The sequence below is a fragment of the Bubalus bubalis genome, chromosome X (assembly GCF_019923935.1).
Source record: "Bubalus bubalis isolate 160015118507 breed Murrah chromosome X, NDDB_SH_1, whole genome shotgun sequence".
Taxonomy (NCBI): domain Eukaryota; kingdom Metazoa; phylum Chordata; class Mammalia; order Artiodactyla; family Bovidae; genus Bubalus; species Bubalus bubalis.
Genome location: NC_059181.1, coordinates 121,345,611 through 121,370,545, shown reverse-complemented (window position 1 = coordinate 121,370,545; position 24,935 = coordinate 121,345,611). Strand labels below are relative to the sequence as shown.

The window sequence follows — 24,935 nt, the reverse complement described above, 5'->3', positions numbered from 1 at the left end:
TGCTGAGCGACACTGAAACCAGTCTTGGCGAGCCTATTTTCAGTAGCTGTAATAATTTAAGACAGCAGTGAACTCACCTTCCAACCTGGGGGGAGAGCTCTAATGTAGAGGGAGAATTGGGGCGAGTTTGAAGGGGAGGGGGTGACTACGGCAAGTGCGCTACCGGCAGGGTTTGTCCCCAGCAAACTGGCAAAGAAAGAAGGTGAAGTCTTGACCAGGCCTGGAGGAATGGGGGGCAGGAAGTGAAAGACTGCAGTTTATAAAGCGCTGCTTGAGGCGGTCTCTTCAAGCGTCTCTGAACTTGATCAGATGTTCTGTTTCCTACAGAGAGAAGGCGGCCCGGCTGTGAGGCTGCCTCAAGGCGCAGACTTTGGGGCTCGGCTCCGTTCGGGGTATGACAATCATAGCCATCTTTCTCTCTCTCTCTCTTTTTTTTTTTTTTTTTTTTGCCATTCTCACTCTCTTATATTCTTTGCAAATGTCCTGCTGAACAAAAAAAAAATGAGTGGATTTATAGCCCTGTCTGAACCTGGTCATTATGTCCAGAAAGACCTTGCACCAGACAGGAGAGGGGGCCCTGATCCCACACACAACCCTAGAAAGACAATCTTTAAGGGTAAGAAGTTCCCTAGGTGACTAGAAGCTTCTGCAGGTAGAAGAGAGCAAAGCCCTGGCAGTTCAGAGGGAAGAAAATTCCACCTCACAAGCCCCATTCCCGCCCCCACTTTTGCATTTGAAAATGTTAAGAATTCGAAGCTGATTAGCCCAGAGGTTTGAAAACAGGCACTGATCCGGTGCGTGTGTGTGTGTGTGTGTGTGAGCGAATGTGTGTGCAGTGAGTTTGCTGTGTAGTTCATGCTGTGTGCATGTTCGGCATGCCAGGCTAAATGTACGTTGTGCTTGTTTAGTATTTGTGCTTCGGTGTGTTTGCAGTTATACGTGCGTGTGTGTATACTGTTGGGTGTTTAATTTGTTGTGTGTCTGTTTCCCTTTTTGTGTGTAGTTTGTTGTGCGTGTTTACTGCTGTGTTGAGAGCGTGTTTAGTGTGGTGTGTGCGAGTTTACTGTGTTGTTACATGTGATTGCTGTGTTGTGTCTGGTGTGTCATGTGGGAGGGTGGCGGGGACAGTGGCGAGGACAGTATACTATAGCCACTACTCACATACTGAGAGCCAATGGTTGGCTCAGACGGAAGTAACGGAGATGGCTCTAATTCTAACCATTTCTCCTCGTTTTCACAGACGGCGAGCTGGCCGGCCTGGGTCCAGCCTCTTGGGTCAACAGGACCCACAGCAGCGCGTGGGGAGGACGCGGCGAATGAGCCGCGAGAGTGGAACTGTTCTCGCCCCGGGATCCGCGCCCGGGGGCACATTCTCGGGGTGGTGAGGCGGCGGGTTGGGGGGCCCAGGCAGGACTGGACGTCCAGCGCCCAGCCGACGGTGGGAACGATCCTGGCGAGGCAAGGAGTTCATTTGGTAAAAGCGGGTAAAGCGGGCGCGAGGGGTGCTCGCCCGCTTCGGGCGAGGGGGAAGCCAGGGAGAGGTCCCGGCACCGCCCCGCCGGTCGCCGGCTGGAGCCTGGCTCCAGTTCCCCCACGGCAGCGCCAGCCTCACGGAGCCCACTCGCGGGTTCCCGGCCGCCGCCGCCGCCTCACCTGCCAGGCGCCGGGCCACGACCCAATCAGCGGCGGTCGCTCGGCCGCGGCTGCCATGTTCCCCGCTCCGCGCTGCCAATCAGTGTGGCGACTGCCAATGGGCTGCGGGGCCGGGGGTCAGGTGACCGCGGGCCAGCTGGCTCCCCATTGGCGCGCGCCGCGCGGCCTCCCGCTCGGTTTATGTGAGAGGAGTGAGTGATTGACTTTATCAGTCCAAGGACACTACTCTGGAGGCGAAGAGGCTGGGACTGGCGCGGCGAGCGGCGAGGACCGAGCCTTCCTCCTGCCTCCTGCCCGCCGGCCGTGAGCCGGCTCTGCTTCTAAGCGCACCCTAGCCGGGAGGCAGGAACCTTCTGGTCCCGCGGCTCTGCGCTCTCGGGGAGAGGTGGGGTGCCCGGGACAGGATTGGCAAACTCCGCCCTCCACTTATTATTTTGCTTATTTTTCTTTGTGCGCGTCTGTTAGTTTGTTAAACCAGATCTAGTTCCAGAATCTTTTCTCCTCCCTTCTACCCCCCTCCTTCTCCCCCCTCCTCCCCCCTCCAGGTCCTTCTACTTCCCCTCCTCCCTCCTGTCCCTCTGCAGGAGACTCTCAGCGACGGAAAGTTGCAGTCCCTGCTTCAGCCTGAGGGATCTCCTGACCACCGTGTCCAACCGTCGCCACCCCTCTTCGACTTCGACTCTGTGGAGCGCTCCTTAAGCACCCTCGATCACATCTGCGAGGTCGCTGGTGTCGAAAAAGAACCACCCATGACGATGCTCCTGGACGGAGGCCCGCAGTTCCCAGGGCTGGGAGTGGGCAGCTTCGGCGCGCCGCGCCACCACGAGATGCCCAACCGCGAGCCGGCGGGCATAGGGCTGACTCCTTTCGGGGACTCGCCCCACGCCGCCGCCGCCGCCGCCGCCGCCTTCAAGCTGAGCCCCGCGGCGGCTCACGATCTGTCTTCTGGCCAGAGCTCGGCGTTCACGCCGCAGGGTTCGGGTTACGCCAACGCCCTGGGCCATCATCACCACCACCATCACCACCATCACCACGCCGGCCAGGTGCCCAGCTACGGCGGAGCCGCCTCCGCCGCCTTCAACTCCACGCGCGACTTTCTGTTCCGCCAGCGCGGCTCCGGGCTCGGCGAGGCGGCCTCGGGTGGTGGGCAGCACGGGCTCTTCGCCGGCTCGGCGAGTAGCCTGCACGCTCCGGCTGGCATCTCTGAGCCCCCCGGCTACCTGCTCTTCCCCGGGCTGCACGACCAAGGCGCTGGGCACCCGTCGCCCACCGGGCACGTGGACAACAACCAGGTCCACCTGGGGCTGCGCGGGGAGCTGTTCGGCCGCGCTGACCCGTACCGCCCGGTGGCCAGCCCGCGCACGGACCCCTACACGGCTGGCGCGCAGTTCCCGAACTACAGCCCCATGAACATGAACATGGGCGTGAACGTGGCGGCCCACCACGGGCCCGGCGCCTTCTTCCGTTACATGCGACAGCCCATCAAGCAGGAGCTGTCGTGCAAGTGGATCGACGAGGCTCAGCTGAGCCGGCCCAAGAAGAGCTGCGACCGGACCTTCAGCACCATGCACGAGCTGGTGACACATGTCACCATGGAGCATGTGGGGGGCCCGGAGCAGAACAACCACGTCTGCTATTGGGAGGAGTGCCCCCGCGAGGGCAAGTCTTTCAAGGCGAAGTACAAACTGGTCAATCACATTCGGGTGCACACGGGCGAGAAGCCCTTCCCGTGCCCCTTCCCGGGCTGCGGGAAGATCTTCGCCCGCTCCGAGAACCTCAAGATCCACAAGAGGACCCACACAGGTAAGGAGGAGGGCGGGCGGGCGCGGGGTTCGCCGCGGCCGCGCGCCGCGAAGCCGACCTGCACCGCGAGGGAGCGAGGGGTGGCGGCCGTAGAGTGAGGCGGCGCCCCGCCGGGGCGGTTGGAAGAAGTAGCGCTGTCAATGTCCCTCCACCTCTCGTCCTCCCCGCCCCGCGGCGCTTTTGCCCAGTTCTAACTTCCCGGGCGGACGGCTGTGCGGTCTCAGGAACTAATTGGAACCTTCTCGCGCCCAGGAACCCACTGGCGCCGCCTCTTTTTGTCTCTTTCTGGGTTACTCTGGAGGGACTCCGAACGTGTGCAGAGAAATTGTTCACAAGCGACTTAGCTCTCGGCACCCAGTCGGGGGAGGCAACCATAGAAATGCTAATGAAAACTAACTTTCGGTTACTTCCGCTCTTTTTTACCCTTGATTGGCACATCTCCTAATTAAATGACTGGTACTTTTGTCAAACTATTTTTATTTGGAGTTCCAGGTTCAATTCAGTCCTCTGGGAGGAACGCTAACGTAGAAAAGGCACCCCAGTTTCGTGGCTTGTTCAGAGCATCTTGTAAAACTGTCCGGAGCCCCCTGGATTTATATAGTTTTCTCTTTTCGAACGTTAAGTACGACGACCTCAGCTTTTTAATGCTGGGCTTAGCAAAACCGATGCATTTGAAAGAGGCAAATTAAAAGGTACAAAGGAGGAACTAAAAGGGATTGTCCCGTCCTCGGTCCATTGTCCCTCCCGGGCTTGGCTGCCACGCCGAGATACCGGCGGAACGCTGCAGCGCTCGGAGGCCCCGGGCCGGTGGGGGTGGGGGGGGAGTACCGCAACTCGGGGGAAACTTTGGAGGAACCAGGGGCTTGCCCTCCGGCCCGAGAACAAAGGGACGGGCAGGTTCTGGGCCGGCCCTGCCTCACCCCCGCCCCCGACCACCGCTCCCCACCCTAGCAGGCTCAACCCGCGTTCTCCATTTTTCTCCAGGGAAAAGAGATGCCATGGCAGCCCCCAGTCGGCGCTCCCTCTCCGGGCAGACCGCCGGGCGCTCTGTCTCCCGCTGCTCGGCCGGAGGACGCTCCTGGCCCTGACTGTTTCCCCCCACCCCTTTTGCGTTTCTGCCTTTTGCAGGTGAGAAACCTTTTAAATGTGAATTTGAAGGCTGTGACAGACGCTTTGCCAACAGCAGCGACCGCAAGAAGCACATGCATGTGCACACCTCGGACAAGCCCTATATCTGCAAAGTGTGCGACAAGTCCTACACGCACCCGAGCTCCCTGCGCAAGCACATGAAGGTAATTACCTCTTTATTAGCGGTCGGCGGTTTATAAACACTCTGCCCGACACCGGGCTGCGGAACGGAAGCGCCCGCGCTGCCAACCCTGTATCTTCCACGTTAAATCCGATTTGCTCCAGCGTTGACACCTTGAACCCATTTGAGGGACCGGGAGGGGGGACGGGGAGGGGGAGCGCAGTAGGGAGGAGGAGGGAGCGGAGGGAAAGATCAGTTGTTTACTGGGAAGCTCTAACCGAGCTCGCCGGGACTGGATGTCGCAGTGGCCGCCTCTCCCCGGCTCAACCCGCGATGAGAACCGAGAGTGCCCGCGCCGAACCCGGGGGGCGGGGGGCTGGGGGCTCCGTTCTTTTTCGGCTTCCGGTAAAACAATAGGGCCGAGGAGCGCGGGGGGATTCCCACGCAATTGTCGGAGCCCTCGCAGCGCCCAGGGCGCCCGTGCCACCTTTCTCTGTATCTGCTTTCCCAAGCCAGAGCGGTCTTGGCCAGACTTGGGCCCGGAGTATTTTATAGGGCCCCAAAGACTATGTGCTTACCCCCCTCCAGCCGCGGAGAAAGCATTTCTGAAGGGGCATGAATAAACTAGAGTACTTTATTCCTTTTCCACAATGGCTCAAACTGGTTTTTTGACGAATGTCTTGGGGTTTTCTTATACATCGGTAATGTGGAAATTAAAAAACAAAACCCCCAAATCAGCAGCATTTTGTCTTTTAAGTGGGTTACTGGGCGGTCTTGCTCTTACAGTGCTCTTGTTTTTGCTTGCACAATGCCAATTGGAATTATATTCATTATAATATATACATGTTAATTTTAGGTTCATGAATCTCAAGGGTCAGATTCCTCCCCTGCTGCCAGTTCAGGCTATGAATCTTCCACTCCACCCGCTATAGCTTCTGCAAACAGTAAAGATACCACTAAAACCCCTTCTGCAGTTCAAACTAGCACCAGCCACAACCCTGGACTTCCTCCCAATTTTAACGAATGGTACGTCTGAGGACAAACACAAACCCTGTTTGACCATAGAATGGACCAAATGCATTTTAAAAAGAAAACTGAGACCAATCAGATGGAAATGGAGTTGTAAGGCAAGAGGCCATATATAGGGCTACATCTGGTTAATTGCAATTGTCCAGGAAGGTTTTTGGGCAAGATCCAAAAGTAGCCATGCCCTTTTCTCAGGATTAGAAAATATGTTTTGGCATTTGAAGGATTAAAAAAAGATCTTCTCACTGCTTATTCCTCCCCTTTCTCTTGCTCTCTGCTCACCCCATCCCTAAATGCCTTCAGTTCATTTTAACTCTTGTCCTGTTTCTTGAGAGGAAGTTATGGAAGGCTTATTGGTGGTGGTGATGCTAAAACTGATGGAAAAATCTTCGCCTTAGTGGTGATTGTTTAAACTCTCACAGTCTTAAACCGTGCCAAAGTCCTGTTATGTCTTGAACTTTTCCTCAAAGCATTACACTTGTGAATGTATTTTTGTCTAATGGGGTTAAAACTGTTGTTCAGTATTTTTTCAGGCTGAGGATGTGATGTTACTCTACACAAATTGTGACGTTTAGTATACAATTGCCTTTTGTAATAACTTTCTTTTTTGTAAATACATATCCATTGATGCCATATTTATCGTTTGTAATTTAATTATTGCTACAAATGCCGGGAACTGAACAATATTTATGGATAAATGTTTTCTAACAAATTCTGTACAGCTTTTGATTATAACCGCTTTAGCATTAAAATTTATTGTTTTGAAAGAAGAACACAATTTACAATTTTTGAACCACTGACTCCTTTCTCTTGTTTTGTAACAGCCTCCTTCTACAAAGAGGAGACGTGAGCAAATGAAATCTTGTTTGTTGGTATTTATAACTCACTCAGATCCCTTTTTTAATTGTTAAATTATTTTTCTATTGCAGTATAGATTCTTTACAGTGTCAGTTTCCATCTGGGAAGACCCTCCTTTCTTTAGCTCAGATGGTTGTTTAACTGCGAGTTTAAATGTGTTTGTCCTGGATTTTCGGCATGCAAATCAAATATTACTGATCAATTCAGTTAGTGGCCATGACATCTCAATCTTGTACTTCAAAGACTGAGAAGCTGGATTTAATCATCCCTGCCCTACATATATAAACCTAAGGTAACCTAATGAGTTTTATGTCCCTTAGTTTTTTATTATCTTACATAAAAATGAACATTGCGGCAGGATGCATGTCTGTCTGTTCTATCAAAAGATCACCCATATACCTATATATGTTTGTATCTATGACTTATCTAATCTGCCTATCAAATCTAGCTAGCTATCTATATATTTTCAAAAGTAAGCATATGTCTGAAACAGTGATGACGAGTAAGGCCAGTCGAGGCATGCTTACTTATGATTAAAGTGCTTCTTAAAAGAACCATAGTCCATTTACAATTATGGAAGGCACAGGTTGGTTTGTTTTGCTGTATATAGTTCAGTTCGTAATTATCACAATTATTCATAACATTTTTATAGCGGTGTAATAACTGCAGCTGTTCTGAAATATTATGGAAAGAAAAAACATTTGCAAAATATGTATTTTTAAAAGTTCATGGTTTGTAGGCAAAGATGTTAAGAGCATTGTTTCCATTAAAATCAATAACAATGAAAAATGGTTGTTTGCTTTGTGATAAAATATTAACAATCCGTTTAATCTTAAGTGAAGCAACTCATTTGGACAGACCGTTTTTTTACAGTTGTTATATGAAAAAGAAACATTACTATTTGGGGGGGTGGAGTGGGTAGAGTATTGAGGGTTTTTTTTTTTTTTTTTACTAATTTAGGGTGCTGTTTAATATTGAGAGCCCAATCTCTGCATGAATAACCAACTTGCAAATCAGCAAATAGAATGGTGGAGATAAGGAATTGTAAAGAATTTAGAAATGTAATGAATAGGCTTAAGTATCTCCTTCTCTTGAAGGGGCAGTACTCTAGGATTTGTGGTGGCAGTCAGTTTGGTATTATTCATAATCATTTTGAATTCTAGAATTTTGTTTATTGTTCTTTTTGAAGAAATAAAGTCTTGGCACATCTATTTATGTTATAACATTTTTGTATTTGGTGCCTGATTTTTTTCCCATGTTCAAATAAATCAACCTTAAATTGAAATGCTCAGAGAAGTTCTGATGATTAAAAGAAACTTTGATTCCTTGGATACAGTTGAAACAGTCTGTTTCAAGTTATCTACTGATCTTTGTCAACAGACAATTAGTTATTGACAGTTTCTAATTGCAAATTGCTTTGGATGTGATTTCTTGTTTGTGCAGAATGGTTTTTGGGGTTTTTTTTTTTTACACTTTCCTCCACCAGTAGACAAGGCAAAGGCCTGAATGCCATGAACGGATTGGGATGCCTTCACAAGTGTGAGCAGGTAACCTGGTCAGTCTACTGCTCCTACCCCCAGACATTCTAGTCTTGACCTTGACATTGAGGGTGCTGGACCAAATTCCTATTTCAGGAGTTTTCCTTCACTTCAAACCAGAAAGCATTTTAAATGCTCAGCAAGTTTTCAGAAAGTGTGTACTCATAAGATTGGCTTTACATGTGTTCCAACTGAAGTCTAAATAATGTTTTTCTTCTGAAATGTGCATTTAACTTCCACAGTTTACTGTTTTCTCTATGAATTTTCTCTCCAGCCCCAACTTCACCTAATCTTAAATGACAGTAGAGTGATGGGTTGGATGCAAGATTATTTTAAAAACTTGCTTCTCCCACCCCCCATTAAATACATTAAACAGACATCTCCTTAGGAGACATTGTTTGATCTTTTTTGCTAGGCTTGAAATTATTCTGCCATGAAAATTTACAGTAGAGCATTGTGTCCTAAGAGTGGAAGATGTGAATTAACAATGATGATAACCAATATTAAGATGTGGAAGTTTTGCCCCTCTACATGATATCCTTTAATATGGATGTAGCATCGTTATTTCTGTCTATCCCTCTGCCCTTGTCATTTGTTGCAAAGAAAACTTTATTTTAGTAGAAAACTTTTCACAGATTTTCTTTCTATAATCTGACTCTGGGAGTACATATTCTTCAATTTTCAGTAAGTCTCTTAAAGAATAAGCACCCCCTCCCCCGCCGCCCAACAACAACAAAAACATTTGCAACCCTAAAGATAGATAAGCTGGAAAACATGAATGTCAGCTGGATTCTTAGTAAGAGAACGGTTATTTTACTTCTTGTACCTGGTAAGACCTTTGTTAAAAGTCCATTATCTTTTCCAAAATGGGTGGTTTAGTTTAAGATTTCCACGAAGGTGTCTATTTTCATGCAGACAGAAGTCTGGACTTCATCCAGTTTGGAAGGTTAAAGATCAGGGTCCAGGCTAAGCAGGGCTGTGGGTCCTAACTACCGCGGAGGTTGAAGAACTAACAGGGACCGCCTCTGCTCACAAAGCCTCCTAGGAAAGTTGAGTTCAGGACTTCCTCGCCCCTCCCACCCCTCTCGCCGCCCGCTGTCTCTTCGCCCCTGGCTCCTTCTCCCCTTATAAAACCCCCAAAACAAACGAAAAAAGCCGAAGGGCCTTGGCCCTTAAGCTTCTGAAAGAGTCGCTACCGGTCTGCCCATCCCCTGAACCGCGCGGGATCTCAGCCCCGCAGCCGGGCTGGTTTTCTTTCGGGCGGTCTTCCCCCACGAGACCTAAAGTCTAGTCGGGCTCGGCCCCGGGACGAGGCGTCGCGGAAGTCAGGGCTCCCGCTCGGGGTCCTCAGGCCCCTGGTGGGGGCTCCCGGGGTCCCTATGCACACACCAAGTTCTTGCAAGGCCCGGTCGAAGCTGGGGCCGGGGGGGAGGGGACCTCATTTCCTAGGGTCAATTCTCTTGCGGTCTCGGCCCGCTGACCCTTTGACCTCCACCTACAGGGCCCTTGGCGGCCGTAAGCCGGCGGTCGCCCGGGCTCCGAGGACGCTTCGCGCCCCATCGCCTCCCGGCCTCATTAGGCCGGCGGGTCTGTAAAGCAGGAATCAGCCGCTGCCTAATCCGGACCTGGGGTCAATATGAGCCCAAACAATGGTGAGCTCCGAAGGCCACAGCGCAGCGCTGGCCGCAAACTTTGTGTTCCATTCATTTTCTGAAGGCGGCGGGGTGGGGGAGGGAGGGGAGGTACTCGCACGCCCGAAGGCCGATCCCTGCGCCCAGGGCTTTTCAGCGAGAGTCCCCGCTCTCCGGCCCTCCCGGTCTCATCGCCGCGCCAGGGTTTTGGAAGGGCCGGCAGGGCGCGGGGCCCGGTTCGCGGCCCGCGCGAGGGCCCAAGGGCTGGCCTAGAGGCGGCCGCCCCCGCACTAAGAACAAGACTTTGAAGTGGGTTTTTAGCGTGCACGTGTGAGAGCCGCGCCGGGGCCGGAGCGGGGGCCCGCTGGGAGGAAAGGGGAGGCTCCGGCCAGGACCGGCCCCTCCTCCCCCGCGCCCCGTCGCTCCGGCCTTTTCAAGCCGCGGCCGGGACCCCGCCGGCCGCCCGCGCCCAGAGCCCGCGCTGCGCGCAGGCGCACAACCCGCAGCCGTCGAGTCAGATTTCGCTGCGAGGGGGCGGCGGGGGAGAGTTGAAAGCAGCTCGGCGGCGCCGCGGCCTCGGCCGGGCCGGGAAGGGGGGCGGAGAGCCGGACGGAGCGGGGGGGCTGGTTTTGGGGCGGCTCTCGGGTCGGAAACATGGCGGCCGGATGCGAACCCCCGCGGAGCGCAGCAAAGCGCTGACGGCGGGCTGCCGAACTGTTGTGTGGTTTCAACTCCCTTTTATTCCTCGGCTCGGAGCGCCTCGCGGGAGAATGTAGGTCGTGGCGGCCGAGTGCAAAATTGTTTAAAAAACAAAACAAAACAAAAAAAAAAAAAACGGAAGCGGAGAAGTTCTTCCAGGGCATCCTGGGCGTGGGAAGTTGGCGAGCCTTCTGGGGGCTGGGGTTCCCGGGAGGGAAGGGGGGTAGGCTTGGACCTGAAATCTACCCGAAGCCTCCCCACCCTCCGGGCCCGACTGAAAGCGTTTCTCCTCCGACCCCTCGGGGTGGGGGATGCCGTTTTGAGCTTCGTGCCCGAGTCGGGATCCTCCTGCACCTTCGAGTCGCGAAAAATGCCAAGGAGTGGACACTGTTCTCTTCCAGGACAATGGCGGGGCGCGTGAGCGGAGCACGGAGGCACCGTTTCCAAACCGGGTGCCCTGGATTAGCCGCACGGATATGTCATTGCGAGTTCGAACCCTACACGTTGCTCAGGCCCCGTTTTCTGCATATCTCATTTAAACGCGGGCCTATGAAAAATAGCACTGTGTGCGCTTTTGTGTGTGCTGTTAACAGCTGGTGGTCTTACGAAAAAAGGGGCAGGAGGGAAGGCCATGATTCCGAAAACTTGCATTCAGCTTTTGCTTAAACCGCCTTAATGCTGGCGTGTGAAAGAACCCCTGGTAGCTCTGGGATCTCGAGTCCGTGTTTTCTCTGCAGGGAAAATGGAGCAGATGTCTTTCGTGAGGAGAAAAAAATGTGGGCTTTTAAAAATGTAGTTTTTGACCCCCGTCTCCTCTAGGAAAATAAGCGGCACGCGTTCTTTCAGGTTGCGTCTTCGTGGAGGCCAACAACTAAACGAAAAGACAGCCTTCTGGGCTGCCCACTGGCGAGGATTTGGGCTCCTGAAGGTGTGGACCAGCTCCCGTGGGCCACCTTGAGAAGGGCCCCAGGTGGGTGGGCAGGTCATTAGCAAAGCTGGCCCAGATCTGGGGGGAAATCTGCAAAACAGTGCCTTTATCTGCAGAGAACAATTGATGGGGTTGTCTTTCCTCCTTTTCAGTGCACAAAGAAGACGGCTTTGGAGCAAGAATTTGGAATATGCATTTAAGTTGTGCTTTGCATTGGAAACCCCTGGGCAATTAAAATAAGCCTGCCTTGTAGTATTTTCTGTCCTTTTCTTATGTGTGGTTCGTGCAAGTCAAAGGGGATGGAGACCCTTCTACAGTTTGGAAACTTGTTTTGAAATAGCGACCAAACAGATTTTTACCCCTTTGGGTGAAGTTTGCTTCCAGGGTTCAGCCTCTTCACCCCCACCCCTGACTGGAATAGAGTATTGACATCTTTGAGAGAGCAAAGGAGGTAGATGGTGCTTGCTGTATACTTTATTTTTCCATGCTGTAGTTTGAACCCTGAGATTTGAGCTTTTTCCTGGCTAAATCTCTTGGTACCAAAAGTGTGGAAAATGAAAAGTTCATTAACTTGAAAAATCTTTAGCCAGTGGGTAGGCAGTTTGTCTCTCTGAGAACTGCAGTGCCCAGAACGTCTCTAAGATTGACTTTGGAATCAAGCTAAAGATGCACTGGTGAACTATCTCCCCTGGATACCTGCGGTGTTCTTTGGGTCATTTGATATGGTAAAACTGTGGTTGATTTTCATAAGAGTTACATGAATGGAATTTCTTCTAAACTGGATGAATGACAAATTGGTAGAACTCTTATATTTGTATGAATGATAACTCCAAAGGGCACTGCTTTTCCCTCTGAGGTTTGGTTTCTACCATCACTATTGAAATTTACAGCTTGAAAAACACTAAGTTCGCAGGAAGCCTTTAAAGGGGGGAATGTTCAGAGAGGACTTAGACTAATAATAACACAGGAGCAAAACGTCTTTGAATAAGATTCTTGTTGCCAAAAATCTGTTGAAACTAAAGAAAACATTTATTTAAAAATCATCTAATAGAGCAAACAATTTTGTATATTTTTAATGTGATGACAGTCCAACCTGTTTACTGATCTGATGAATAGAGAAATGTGAGCCCTATAGTAACTGGGAGAATAGCCTTCACCAAATGGCAAGTTTCTAATGTTTGTTCTCTGATAGAGTGTGTATGTTGTCTAATGTGTTTTATTAAAACACAACCTATGTAAAGACCATTTGAGCATAAGGTGTTAAAAATAGGAGATTCCATTGTGTTTTATTATACGCTAGCATTTGAAACAACATATCCAGTAACGTTTTATGATATTTTTCTAACAGTAAATGTAGCTTGTTTTGACCTATCTGCAGTTCACTTTTTGTTTTTTTGCCAGTGTTGTCCTGCTTGGTATCCGGGACAGTCTCTAATTCCTGATGAAGAACTTGATACTGACGTTGGTATGCAGCAGCCAGCCCTCCATAACACTACCTATCCTAAATGCAGGGTTAATGCCGAACCTACTGTGCAAGAAATGATTTACTGATGAGGTTTCAAAGAAAACCACATCAATTTGGATGTCTGTTACCTTGAAGTGATCATTTTAAGAGTAGTAGCTTCTTCCCTAGGTATAAAAAGACTATTTTCTTCTTTGGTGTATTTCATTCTGTGTTGAGCAATCATTTGTGAAATGAAAAAGCAAAAAAGCACACCCCCCCCCCCACAAACACCTCCAGCCAATTTAGGATCATAAACGCGAAGATGGAGGTGAAGACTAGCCTAATTCAGTGTGTATTATCTCATGCATTGTGTTGACCTTGTTGAAAATCTCTTTCAAATATCTGCATTCCACATGTAGAACTAAAGTGTTTAAAACTAGAAATATGAATGCTTGTTTTGTTAATTTCTTGTTTGTGTTCAAAAAGCAACATCCAGGATCTCTACAATCGACTTAAATAAAACCATTTAAATTATTTTTTGTGATTATTGTTTTATTTCAGTGACAACCATAGCCCCTAACTAAATCCTCAGTGATCAAATAACCTTGATTAATTTGTTGAATTGGGACAATTTATATTCTATTCACATCTTTCATGATATAGCTTGGCTTTCACTGAGCAATAAACTTGGGAAAAAGACCCAACCCGCTGAACAAACCCCAGCCGTTTTGAGCTCACAGTGTTTTCCCGGAGGAACTCAGGTCCAGGTGCTGGGGAGGCCCTGGGGACCTCCAGGGGAGGGGAGGGATTCAGAGTCAAGGATTGATTGGGATGATGAGAAGGAAGGACTGGAGATAGGAGTTTGGAGAAAAAAAGAGCATTTGAACACCACTACCTGGATGAGAGAGGAAAAGACAAAGCTGAAAATAACCTTAAAGGAGAAAGGAGGGCCTCTGGAAAGGGGGCGTTGCAGCATTGCACATTATATGGATATAATTCAGAAGCTCCAAAGTGGTTCTTGGGGCAGACAACTTGGCAACCATTGATTAGAACACTTACAGAATCATGGAATATAGGTGTTATTAAAACACAAGTTGTTGTTAATTAACTGTAGTGTTAGAGAAGATGAAGACACTTCAGAGAAATTCTTCAAACTCCAGATACTTGATTTCTCATTTTAAATTTAACATCTGTAATCTAATGTGATCTCTGAGTGGCCATCATTCTATTTGACGTGATTATGCCATGGTGAGGTATTATAAAATTGCAGCCTGATAGAGTATATTGCTATTGGTCCTTTAGATCCAATTTTATTAAAATTTCTGCTAAGTAGACTGATGATACTGAAATTTTTTAAGTAAAGGGGAAAACTGCTCCTCTCCCTCTGATTTTTGTTGTTCATTTACATCAAGAGTAGGCGTACCGTCCAGTCAGGAAAGACTGTGATCCTTTGCTCCCTAGAACTTGACATTCTTATATCCCCCTAGAAAGATGTTAGTAGGAATTTTTGTTTTGTTTTTGTTTTTAAGAACAAGAACTGTGTTCTTTCAGACAGGCAGTGGAGTGTTATAATGGGATTGTTAAGAAAGGCCTTGGAAAGGTAAACCACCAAGTTGTGCATGAGCCAACTGCGCTGTGATAATAATACCTCCTAGGGTTGTTCTAAGGATTAAGCAAGAAAATGTCCATAAAGAGCCTGGCGCAGAGTAGGGCCTGGACAAATGTTAATTTGCTGCTTTTCCTCTTGCAGGTAGCTATTGTTTCATTGCTTTGGGGTGGTTTGGTACTTGTAATATTATGGAATATTTTACTAAAAACATAGTGATTTGCACTGGGGTGCAAATTAATGCAGTTTCAGAAAATAAATGGGGACTTAGGGCATCTAAGAAATACTGCATTTCATAAGCATAATCACTAGATCAGGCAAGTGAGTTTATGAACATAGCTATGAATATTTAAACACATAAAATTAAAATGTTATTAAATGCCTGTTGTTCATTATCTTCCAATGAGTACACTTAACTCTTAGATTAAAAGTAAGTGTGTACTTAAAAAATTTGTAAACACAATAATTTAATGGTTTAATTTGACAAAATTTTTTACTTTAGTCAACAGCTTCTTACTATATTTAAATGACAATTTTACAATGTGAAAATTGGCGTTCACATTTAAGGAAAAGATTAAATCTTATGATGCCTTAAATTATTCAGTTTCCCTCTACTAAATTTATGTTAGTATTACGCAGGTGTGACTATAGAGTAATGAGGCTGATTTTCTTGTGGGGCTTGGAAGCTTGCTCTGAAGGCAATTCCCAGAGAGGAGCCCCCAAAATGTTTTGACCAGTGTCAGGATCCTTAGAATGAGTTTATGGACTCCCTTGGTGATGGCCTCACTTCAGATACAAAGTGAACACCAGCCACCAGGCATTACAGCCATACTTTTGTTTTTTATTATGCTTTTAAAGGATACCCTGATTATTTTATGTTAATAAAATTGAGGCTTAAATGAAAATGTAGAAAGTCTCTATTACAGCACTATGAAATGTATTTTTCACAGCCATATGTCTACTTATGCAGTAAAACAAGACAGAAATACCAACACACGAAGCTCTTCCCAGAGGAACTGAAGGGCGAGTATTTCTTTACTTCCCGAGGATTTTGGGGGCTTGGAGCTTCCCAGAGAGTCTGTACTGCTGCATGATAATGGCTTTTGTATAGAGGCTTGGGGGACGTTTCATTATTCCTTTCTTCACTGGTTTATCACCTTTGTCTAGCTTTCTTCCTGACCCCGCCCTATTAGAAGCGCAGGTCCAAGGTGGTGGTAAACTTATTTTGAGTATTGTTTTGTTGTCACTGAGTAAGAACAAGGTTATATTAAAGAAGCAACTTGGAAACTCATGTCTAGTGTAATGCTGTGGTGCCTCCCCTGGACGGACCCTTCTATAGGTGTGATCACTCTCGAGTCCAAAAATCCAGTCAGCCCAGCCTTTTCTTATAGAGCAGGGAAGGCGGGTGGGGGGTGGGGCAGGAGAACACCCTCTTAGGTTTTTCTTAGAGAAGAATTCAAGTGCTTACTCCTTTTTTTTTTGTACTTTGGGTTAAAAGCCCTTTTAAAAAACATTGGGTCATCAGAAACCTCACTAAAGAAATGAGAAAAATGTTATTGCTAAAGATTTCCTCTGTAAATGTCCCAGAGTCCATAATAGGAGCCTATTTGTAGTACAGATAAATAAATGCATTTTAACATCTTGATATAAATCCAGTGCATGGAAATTGTTTACAAATGATTCACTAATGTTACCCAGCCAGAACTTACACGGAAAAGCTACACTCATATTCTATTTTTGCAGCTAATCATCCACAGAATGTGTAATTGGTTAGGCCAGCTGATAAGATTTCTTTAGAGATTTCACTATTCTTTACAAAAATATTTAGTCAGGGTATCCACTGAGCTGTGACGTCTTATTGGTTGTGGTGATAACCCAATACAGAAGGTGTTCTGTTAACTTCTGACCATTGACATATTAAATGAAGATGTTCAGTTGAGCAACATCAGTGATTTCAATTGATTCATCAATCGCCAGTATCTAGCAGCCATCATGTTTCACTTTGCTAACAAGCTGATACCCACATCTGATGCCAACAACTCTGGTCTTTCAAACAAATGACATGTTTGATAAAGAAATCTTTTCAAAATCATTATGCACTTCAGCATTTGTCTTTTCTTCCAGCACAGCATCTGTGCATCTGTTCCATCAGGCGTCTATTCCTTGATCATTTCTGAGCCTTCCATGATTTTTGAACCTGATTTGTGGGTATATCAAGGATATGAAATGAAGCTGCTTCTTCCATTGAATGTTCCAGCGAAACACAACGTTTATGTTCAAGGCACTAGATTTAATCTTGTGAACGAGATGGCAGGGAAGCGTTTTCATAGGACTTTCTGATAAGACAGTCTTATGAAAGAAATTGAGTGGGGGAGGGGAAAGAAGCCTTACTTTAGGAAAAACATTAAGGACATCTTTTTTGTTGTTGTTGTCTTTGCTATGGGTACTTGAAACTTCATACCATTATTACAGCACTGAAAAGCTTCAGAGTTTTAAGGCATTTCTCTGAACTGGTGAAATGAAAATTCACATAGTCCAGCTGGCTCAAAACAGATGCAATTCATTCTTTAGCGAGGCCTGTTTAACTGCATAATTTGCTTATATGCATAAAACTGAGGAAGTCTTAATCTCTAGTTTGCATGTGTCTGGACTGCATGCATCTGGCTCCATTAGATTGCCTGTAATTGCATATTGACTAATTGCATAATACAGCTATTTGAACACTGAATTTAAACCCAAATGCTTCTATTAGCACTGTAATCACTTTGGATAAGTGAATAGTTGGAATATGGTACTTGAAAAATCAGAACGCAGGACAATAACCGCTTCCCTACTTGAAAAGAAGAAAAATCTAAAAACAACTTTGAATTTATAAATTAACCAGTAATGCTTTCTCTTGGGCAAATGCTAAATCAGAAAATGAATCAGTAATTGATAAATGCAGAATCTTCATACATAATATTTTATCAAATCTTCTACATTTGCTTCCTTTAAGGGTTTTAAATTGAACATCCACATGCAATATAAATATGTTAATTAAAATTAAATCATTTTGAAAAGGTAATTGTGCATTTGTTTTCAATTTGCATTCATTTCTTTAAATGTATGGCCCGGGGCATTTTTTGTTGGGGTGGGAGAGGATGGAGTCTGTAGCCTGCGCTAATTGAAACTTATTTGGTGCATATGTGTTGTTTAATAAAGGAATCGTGGCTTGTGCGTGCACACATATAGCATTCATTTAGATTAAAAGTGTGTGTTATGATTGTCGGGTGTTCAAAGCTGAAGTTCCTGGAAGAATCAGGAGAGAGCATCTTTAACTAAAATAGGTTATAAAGCCTATTTTTTAAATGTAAAATTCATGTTTATTTTTTAATAGATAATACACGTACGTGATGAGAAATTCAGAAGTGTACACAGTGACAATAATGTTCTTTGCCCATCAACAATTCGCAGTCCCCCTGTTTCCCTTTCAAGAGACAGTCGTTGTTTCTTATACTTCAAGCTTTGAAGAATATTCTCAGGCAAGACTTTTGCTACCTTCCTCCTTACATTTTAAGCATTTTAAAACTCAGAGAGTGGCTACATCTAATCAAAGCCAAAACTTTGTCACTTCAGAAAACATTCAGTGTTAGTTGGGAAGTTATTGTGTATTTTACCTGGTTGATTCATTAAATCAACTGGATGTTCTGGCATTGTACAGGGACAACGGTGTTTATATGGACAAAGTGAAGTGGGGCCTCAGGAAATCGTATAGAGAGCTGGGTGTTGAAGAAACTGCGTTTTGCACCTACTTTGTGCCCAGCTTACACCACGTCCAACCAATAAATGAATGTTGACTAAATGGATGAATAATTCAAAGTTTGTTTGCATGGAATATATGATGTAACTTAATTGACACTTTAGTTTTGCTTACTTAGGTATTTCCACAGAATTGAGGGTCATGGGGCTGCCTGCTATGTGGCCTGCAGATCCCCTGTATCAAAATTTCTTGGACCCTGCTCAGATAAACAAAACCAAAGTTCTCCAAGTCAGGACCTAGGGATATGCCTTTAAAACAAGTGGTTTCAGGGACTTGCCTGGTGATCCAGTGATTAGGACTCTGCACTTTCACTGACAGGGCTCCTGGTTCAATCCCTGGTCAGAGACCTAAGATCCTACAAGCTGTAGGATGTGGCCAAAAATTTTTTTTTAAATAAAACAAGTGTTCACTGCAGCTGAATATGATATGTATGAAAGTGTGAGAACCATTGTTTTCCAGAGAATGGTAAAAAGCAAAACTATTGAAACTCTTTCCTACCAATTTATCTACTTGTTCTCTAGTGGTCTTTTAAGATTCAGTATATCAGAATGGCCTGCTTAATTAATAAACTCCAAAATTATTTTTGTCTAAGGCAACAAATTATTCTCAGCGTGGACAATTGTCTTGATTCTCTCTACTACATATTGCCAACCATTCAGAGACATATAGATGTAGATCTGAGGACAAATTGGTATTTGCAAGCAGGGGGTAGATTCCTCAGCATGTGTTTGTTTGATTTAATATTTAACTTAAATGCAAAACCCAAGCCTTTTTGTATTTCTGATCATTTCCCATTCATTATGCCAAAAGTCCTCCTCCAGGTTTCTGCAGCTTTCTGTGTCAATGATCATGACATATTAAAAATGGTAACATTATAAATACTGTGCTGTCTTAAGAATTTAGCACTTCCTGAATCGGAAAATAATGCCCTTGCTTTTTTCTGTAATGAGTAAGAACAATAATTCTTTCACCTTCCCTATGCTTCTGTTAGACAGACATTACAACAGCTTTAGCTGGAAGGAAAAACCAAATCTAAAGTTAACTTTTACCATTATGGGTGCTAATAAAGGATTTTTCTGTTGTATTAAAGAAAATACCCACTTGAATGTGGCAAGTCGAGATATTTCATTTGTTGGCATTTTCTAAGCCATCACGTGCTCTCTGCCATGTCTTTTCCAGACGGGCTCTTACAACAAATGAGTTGGAAATGAGTTCTGTTCCAAAATTTACCTTTGAAGTTTTAGGTTGTTTTAAAATCACAGTTTATTTTTTCTCTAGAAATCAGTGATAGAGTCCTTGGATTACCTTACTGAAAGTTTATTTATTTTAAAATTCTTCTATTTGAACTTTAACCCACAATGTTGTCAAATGATGGCACCATCATAGTGTTTGGTGACCCAAGTACAGATGTCGAAGGTATAACTTGGCTCTCCTTCCCCAGCTGCCTAGACAAAATGGGAGCAGTAATGGTGTAGGGAGAAATGTTAGGGGAAACATACTGACTAAAACTGCCCACCTTGGCCAGGTATCGTAACCATTTACATGAGTTATTTTACAACAAGAGGTCCTGGTAAGGAAGACAGAACTAAGAAGCCACCACCAACCAGGAAAGGTCAAAAGAAGACACCACGTGTCTGACCACCTCCCAGAATCCTCTTTGCTGGCATTCATCTTGACTGAGCAACAGTGAGCTACCAGGAAGGACCCTGAGTTAGAATGATTAACCAGACAACCCAGAAACTAATCCTGTTACCATAAAATCCAAGACTGAGAGCCACCTGGCAGAGCAGGTCTCCTGGATTCCTTTACCCTCTTCCTCTCTGCCCAGATGCTCCTTCCCAATAAAGTCTCTTGCTTTCTCAGCACCTGTGTCTCCACGGACAATTCATTTTCGAGTGTTAGACAAGAGCCCACTCTCCGGCCCTGGGAAGGGTCCCCCTTCCTGCAACAGAAAAAGAAGTGACCATCCTCTGCTCTTGTGTATTACCCTCTTTTCTCATCCCCTTGGGGTTGTCTCTGGCTAATCATTCTGACTCAGGGTCCTTCCTGATCGCTCACCATTGCTCAGTCAAGATGGATGCCAGCAAGGAGGATTCTGGGAGGTGGTTGGACATGTGGTGTCTTCTTTTGACCTTTCCTAGTTGGCGGTAGCTTGTTAGTTCTGTATTCCTTACTGGGACCTCCTGTCATAGAATAACTGAGAAGAGCTCTGGAATTGGAGTGTGCACTGAACTGGGTTTCTGAAATAGGATCCAGCTTTTACCAGCAGGTAGGGAGTGGATGAAGGGAATGAATTGGCATGAGTGTTGGAATTAGTAAGGCAGCATCTTCCCTCCTTTCAGAACCACCCCATTGCTCTTTTTCCTATTCTGCTTTGAAAACCTCTCCCTCATCTCAGTTTAAAGCTTTGGTTTCCAAGTCGGATACAAAGCAAACCAACTGAATCTACCCCAAACGCCAAAGTAGATAATACTGAAAGAGTGAAGGAAAAGTATTTTGGCAGCAACCAATTATTTTTCTCTCCGAAAACCAGAAAGTGCATTCTCAACTTTGTCTTTTTGTCCCACGTGCTTTCAAAACATGCACATTTTCTTAAAACATCACCTTAATTCATATCAAACCTCTATTATCTTGAGGACAAACTACAATCATGTTTATTTAAATAGGGCTTGCAGAAAATAATTGTACAAAATCAGAAAGAAAGCTCTATTTTTGTCTGTGGGCTCTGGCTTTTTTATTTTTGTTTTTTTAAGTTACCATTTCCTAAGAACTCTGTGCTTCCTAATTTTAAATTAATTCCGTAAATCTTCCAATTTCTTAGACTTCTTTTGAATTAAAGTACTGCTTTTGTGTTTTTAAGTGCCACATTTTCTACTAAGGCTATCAGAACAATTTTTAGTGTAGCAAATGCTGAAATAGATGTAATAAATTGTCAATAAGATGCAATAAATTTTTGTCATTTGATTCCAACCTGATGTTAAAGAGAACACAGGTATGACAAACCAAGACTTTTCTGATAGCTTTGGAACTCATCTCTAGATTCCTACGTATTCAGAGATGCAATTGAAAGGCCACCCTTATAGGCTGCTGTTATGAAATGTTCTTATTCTTTCTTGTCCCTTGGATTCTGAAGAGGATTAGGGAGTTAGCTGACTGCTAATATTGCATACTCAGTTGACGGCCCCCTTCTTAGCGCTGCTGCCTCCAATGAGTTTTCCTTGGCAGTTTGTGAACTTCCCTGAATTTTTAAAGACTCTCCTTATTGTTCCATAAAATGCAATTTCCTTTGTCTTTTCAGTTCCTTTTCTGCTGTTTTCAGAATAGGGCTTAAAAGTAAGATAAAAGGCCTGATACTTTTCATCATAAAAAGTTGTAAAGACAGGTCTCACTAATTAAAGTGTAACAGTGGGAAGATTAGCCTTTCCGTTAGCATTGTGTGCAATCTATACCGTATTTTCAAAAGCCCTAACTCAGAACATATTGGAGCACAACATCTTTAAAATATAAACATTCACACATGGATTTTATTATCCTATGCACACCAAATACAGGCACGGTACAGTAAGGCTCTCAGAAGGCAGTAAATAGGAGAACTTCCCATTTCGGTGTAAAACCTTTTCGGTACTAACCATTCGACTCCTGAAATGGGAAAAGGGCGAGCTGAAGGGGCGCGCTGCGGAGCCAGGCTCTATGCAAATTTTGTGTGAAGAGCTTTCCTCGGGGTTCCTTGGTATCAGAGAAGCAGAGCATATGTGCTTTTTACTGTGGTGTTTTCTTCCCTCAGTGAAAGAGCACATCTCCAATCCTGTCTTAATAAAATAATATTCCTTTCTTGTGGTTTCAATACCACCACAATGTCCCTAACGCATTATGGGAACATTAGTAATTCCAAGTATTTGAAACTATGAAAATGTATTTGATGTGTAAAAACATGGTACCCAGTGGGTCTTTCTCACTGGGGGTCAGAAGATAACATTTGTTTGAGTAGCATGCACTTTTCTAGAGAAATAGAAATAAAAACAATCAAAGGAGATCGAGAAAAATCCAGTTGCAGGAGGGCTGATAGGAAACAGCAAAGAGTGAGTAGGAGAGAAAACGCTCCTGTTTGCATCTGGTTTCCAAAAAAATTTAATTTGGGGATTTAGCTATCTTTCAAATTAGTGATTAGGTCCTCATTAGGAAACAGAAACATATGCCATTCTTTTCTTTCTTTTTGTTTAAACTTCTAAGTTAGGTCCAAATTCCTGACTTGATTAAATATCTCTTATTTTCTAGAACATGCTATCTTTAAAAGAGTTTCCTGATTCACACGATATCACCTTTAATTTCAATATTTTTGTCGCAGGCATTATGCAAACGGAAGTGTCTGAACCAGGCAGAAACACTGGGCGTGTTTTACTGTATTTCAGCCCTGAAGATATAATTCTGCTTGGCTCTGCTCCAAGCTGGAATAATCACAGTTCTCACTTTTAAGTGTTTGTGTTCCTTAGGAAAAACTGAAACACCTAAGGCAAGAGTCCCTTCTAAGGTGACTGTAGCTCACTCACAAGGGGAGAAAGGAAATAAGAATTAGAAGAAACAAGAGGAAGAGGGCGCCAATTAAAACTATGTTCATTTTGTATCGTATTGAGAGATGAGCCTTTACTTCACTTCTTTCCCACCAGAAATTGACTGAGGAGGGTGGTGTTGACATTCCTTCTCAATTTTTTCATGACTAGTACCCTCTTCTTTCTTGCAAATCTGCCTCTTCCCTTCAAGTTCTAAGGGCAGTTTCACCTGGACTGTTGTCTTTGCTGACTAACCATCTTCCTGCACTCCCCTACCCGCTTCAGGCTCTCACCACTCTTGTTTTACACCCTACTGTCAGATTAATCTTCCTAGCGCCTAACACTGATCCTGTCATTTCTGTGTTCCAGAGCCTTCAATGGCACCCCATTGCTTGGCAAATTAAGTACAAATTTTGTAGCTTGATACATAAGGCTCTTCTCACTTAGGTCCAATCTTATTTTGCAGTACACCTTTCCACAGATCCAATGGTCCAGTCAAAATAGACTCCTGAGGAAGTAGTTTGAGATAATAGATAAGAGAACATTTTGGGGAGTCAGATCAGAATTGCTTCTGTGTGAGCCAGCTGTGTGACTTCAGTGCATCTGCTTACCTTTCTGAAATTCAGTGTCCTTGTTCATGGGGATAATACAAACACCTGCTGTATAGGGTTGTTGTGAGGACTGAACAAATGATATAAACTTAAGACATTTGGGGGAGCAACAGGATATTTTAGATTATTGCTGTCCACCACTCAACACTCAACAGAAGCAGAAGATATTAAGAAGAGGTAGCAAGACTACACAGAAGAACTATACAAAAAAGATCTTAATGACCCAGATAACCACGATGGTGTGATCACTCACCTAGAGCCAGACATCCTGGAGCCCAAAATCAAGTGGGCCATAGGAAGCATCACAATGAACAAAGCCAGTGGAGGTGATGGAATTCCAGCTGAGCTGGATGCTAAAAGATGATGCTGTTAAAGTGCCGCACTCAATATGTCAGCAAATTTGGAAAACTCAGCAGTGGCCACAGGACTGGAAAAGGTCAGTTTTCATTCCAATCCCATTGAAGGGAAATGCCAAAGAACACTCAAACTTCCGCACAATTGCACTCATTTCCCATGCTAGCAAGGTCATGCACAAAATTCTCCAAGCCAGGCTTCAACAGTGCGTGAACCAAGAACTTCCAGATGAACAAGATGGATTTAGAAAAGGCAGAGAAACCAGAGATCAAATTGCCAACATCAATTGGATCATCAAAAAAGCAAGAGAATTCCAGAAAAACATCTACTTCCACTTCACTGACCATGCCAAAGCCTTTGACTGTGTAGATCACAACAAACTGTGGAAAATTCTTAAAGACATGGGAATACCAGACCACCTTACCTGCCTCCTGAGAAACCTGTATGCATGTCAAGAAGCAACAGTTAGAACCGGACATAAAAAACTAACTGGTTCAAAATTGGGAAAGGAGTACGTCAAAGCTGTATATTGTCACCCTAATTATTTAACTTATATGCAGAGTGTGTGTGCTAAGTGCTAAGTCGCTTCAGTTGTGTCCACCTCTTTGCAACCCCTCAGACTGCAGCCCGCCAGGCTCCTCTATCCATGGAATTCTCCAGGCAAGAATACTGGAGTAGGTTGCCATTTTCTTCCCCATGGAATCTTCCCAATTCAGGGACTGAACTCGAGTCTCTTTTGTCTCCTGCATTGGCAGGCGCGTTCTTTACTAGCACCACCTGCGAAGCCAAGAGTACATCATGAAAAATGTTGGATTGGATAAAGCACAAGCTGAAATCAAGATTGCTGGGAGAAATATCAATAACCTCAGATATGCAGATGACACCACCCTTATGGCAGAAAGTGAAGAGGAACTAAAGAGCCTCTTGGAGAAGGTGAAAGAGGAGACTGAAAAAGCTGGCTTAAAACTCAACATTCAAAAAATGAAGATCATGGCATCTAGTCCCATCACTTCATGGCAAATAGATGGGGAAATAATGGAAACAGTGACAGACTTTATTTTCTTGGGCTCCAAAATCACTGCAGACGGTGACTGCAGCCATGAAATTAAAAGACGCTTGCTCCTTGGAAGAAAAGCTATGACCGCCGACAAAGGTCCCTCTAGTCAAAGCTATGGTTTTTCCAGTAGTC

The 24,935-nt window shown here is 45.1% G+C and overlaps 1 protein-coding gene across 2 annotated transcripts; it reads left to right on the top strand.

Moving 5' to 3' along the window:
* Positions 1-1,824: 1,824 nt before the first annotated feature.
* On the top strand, positions 1,825-13,363 carry ZIC3 (Zic family member 3). 2 transcript variants are annotated; one of them, XM_025276418.3, is made up of 3 exons: positions 1,825-3,456; positions 4,585-4,748; positions 12,787-13,363. In XM_025276418.3, the coding sequence occupies exons 1-3, from the start codon at positions 2,403-2,405 to the stop codon at positions 12,934-12,936; spliced, it is 1,368 nt and encodes a 455-aa protein (XP_025132203.1). In that variant the 5' UTR covers positions 1,825-2,402; the 3' UTR covers positions 12,937-13,363. The 2 variants fall into 2 exon arrangements, with proteins under 2 accessions (XP_025132203.1, XP_025132202.1); XM_025276417.3 differs by lacking the exon at positions 12,787-13,363 and adding an exon at positions 5,562-7,378 and having other exon boundaries at positions 1,838-3,456.
* The last annotated feature ends 11,572 nt before the right edge of the window (positions 13,364-24,935 follow it).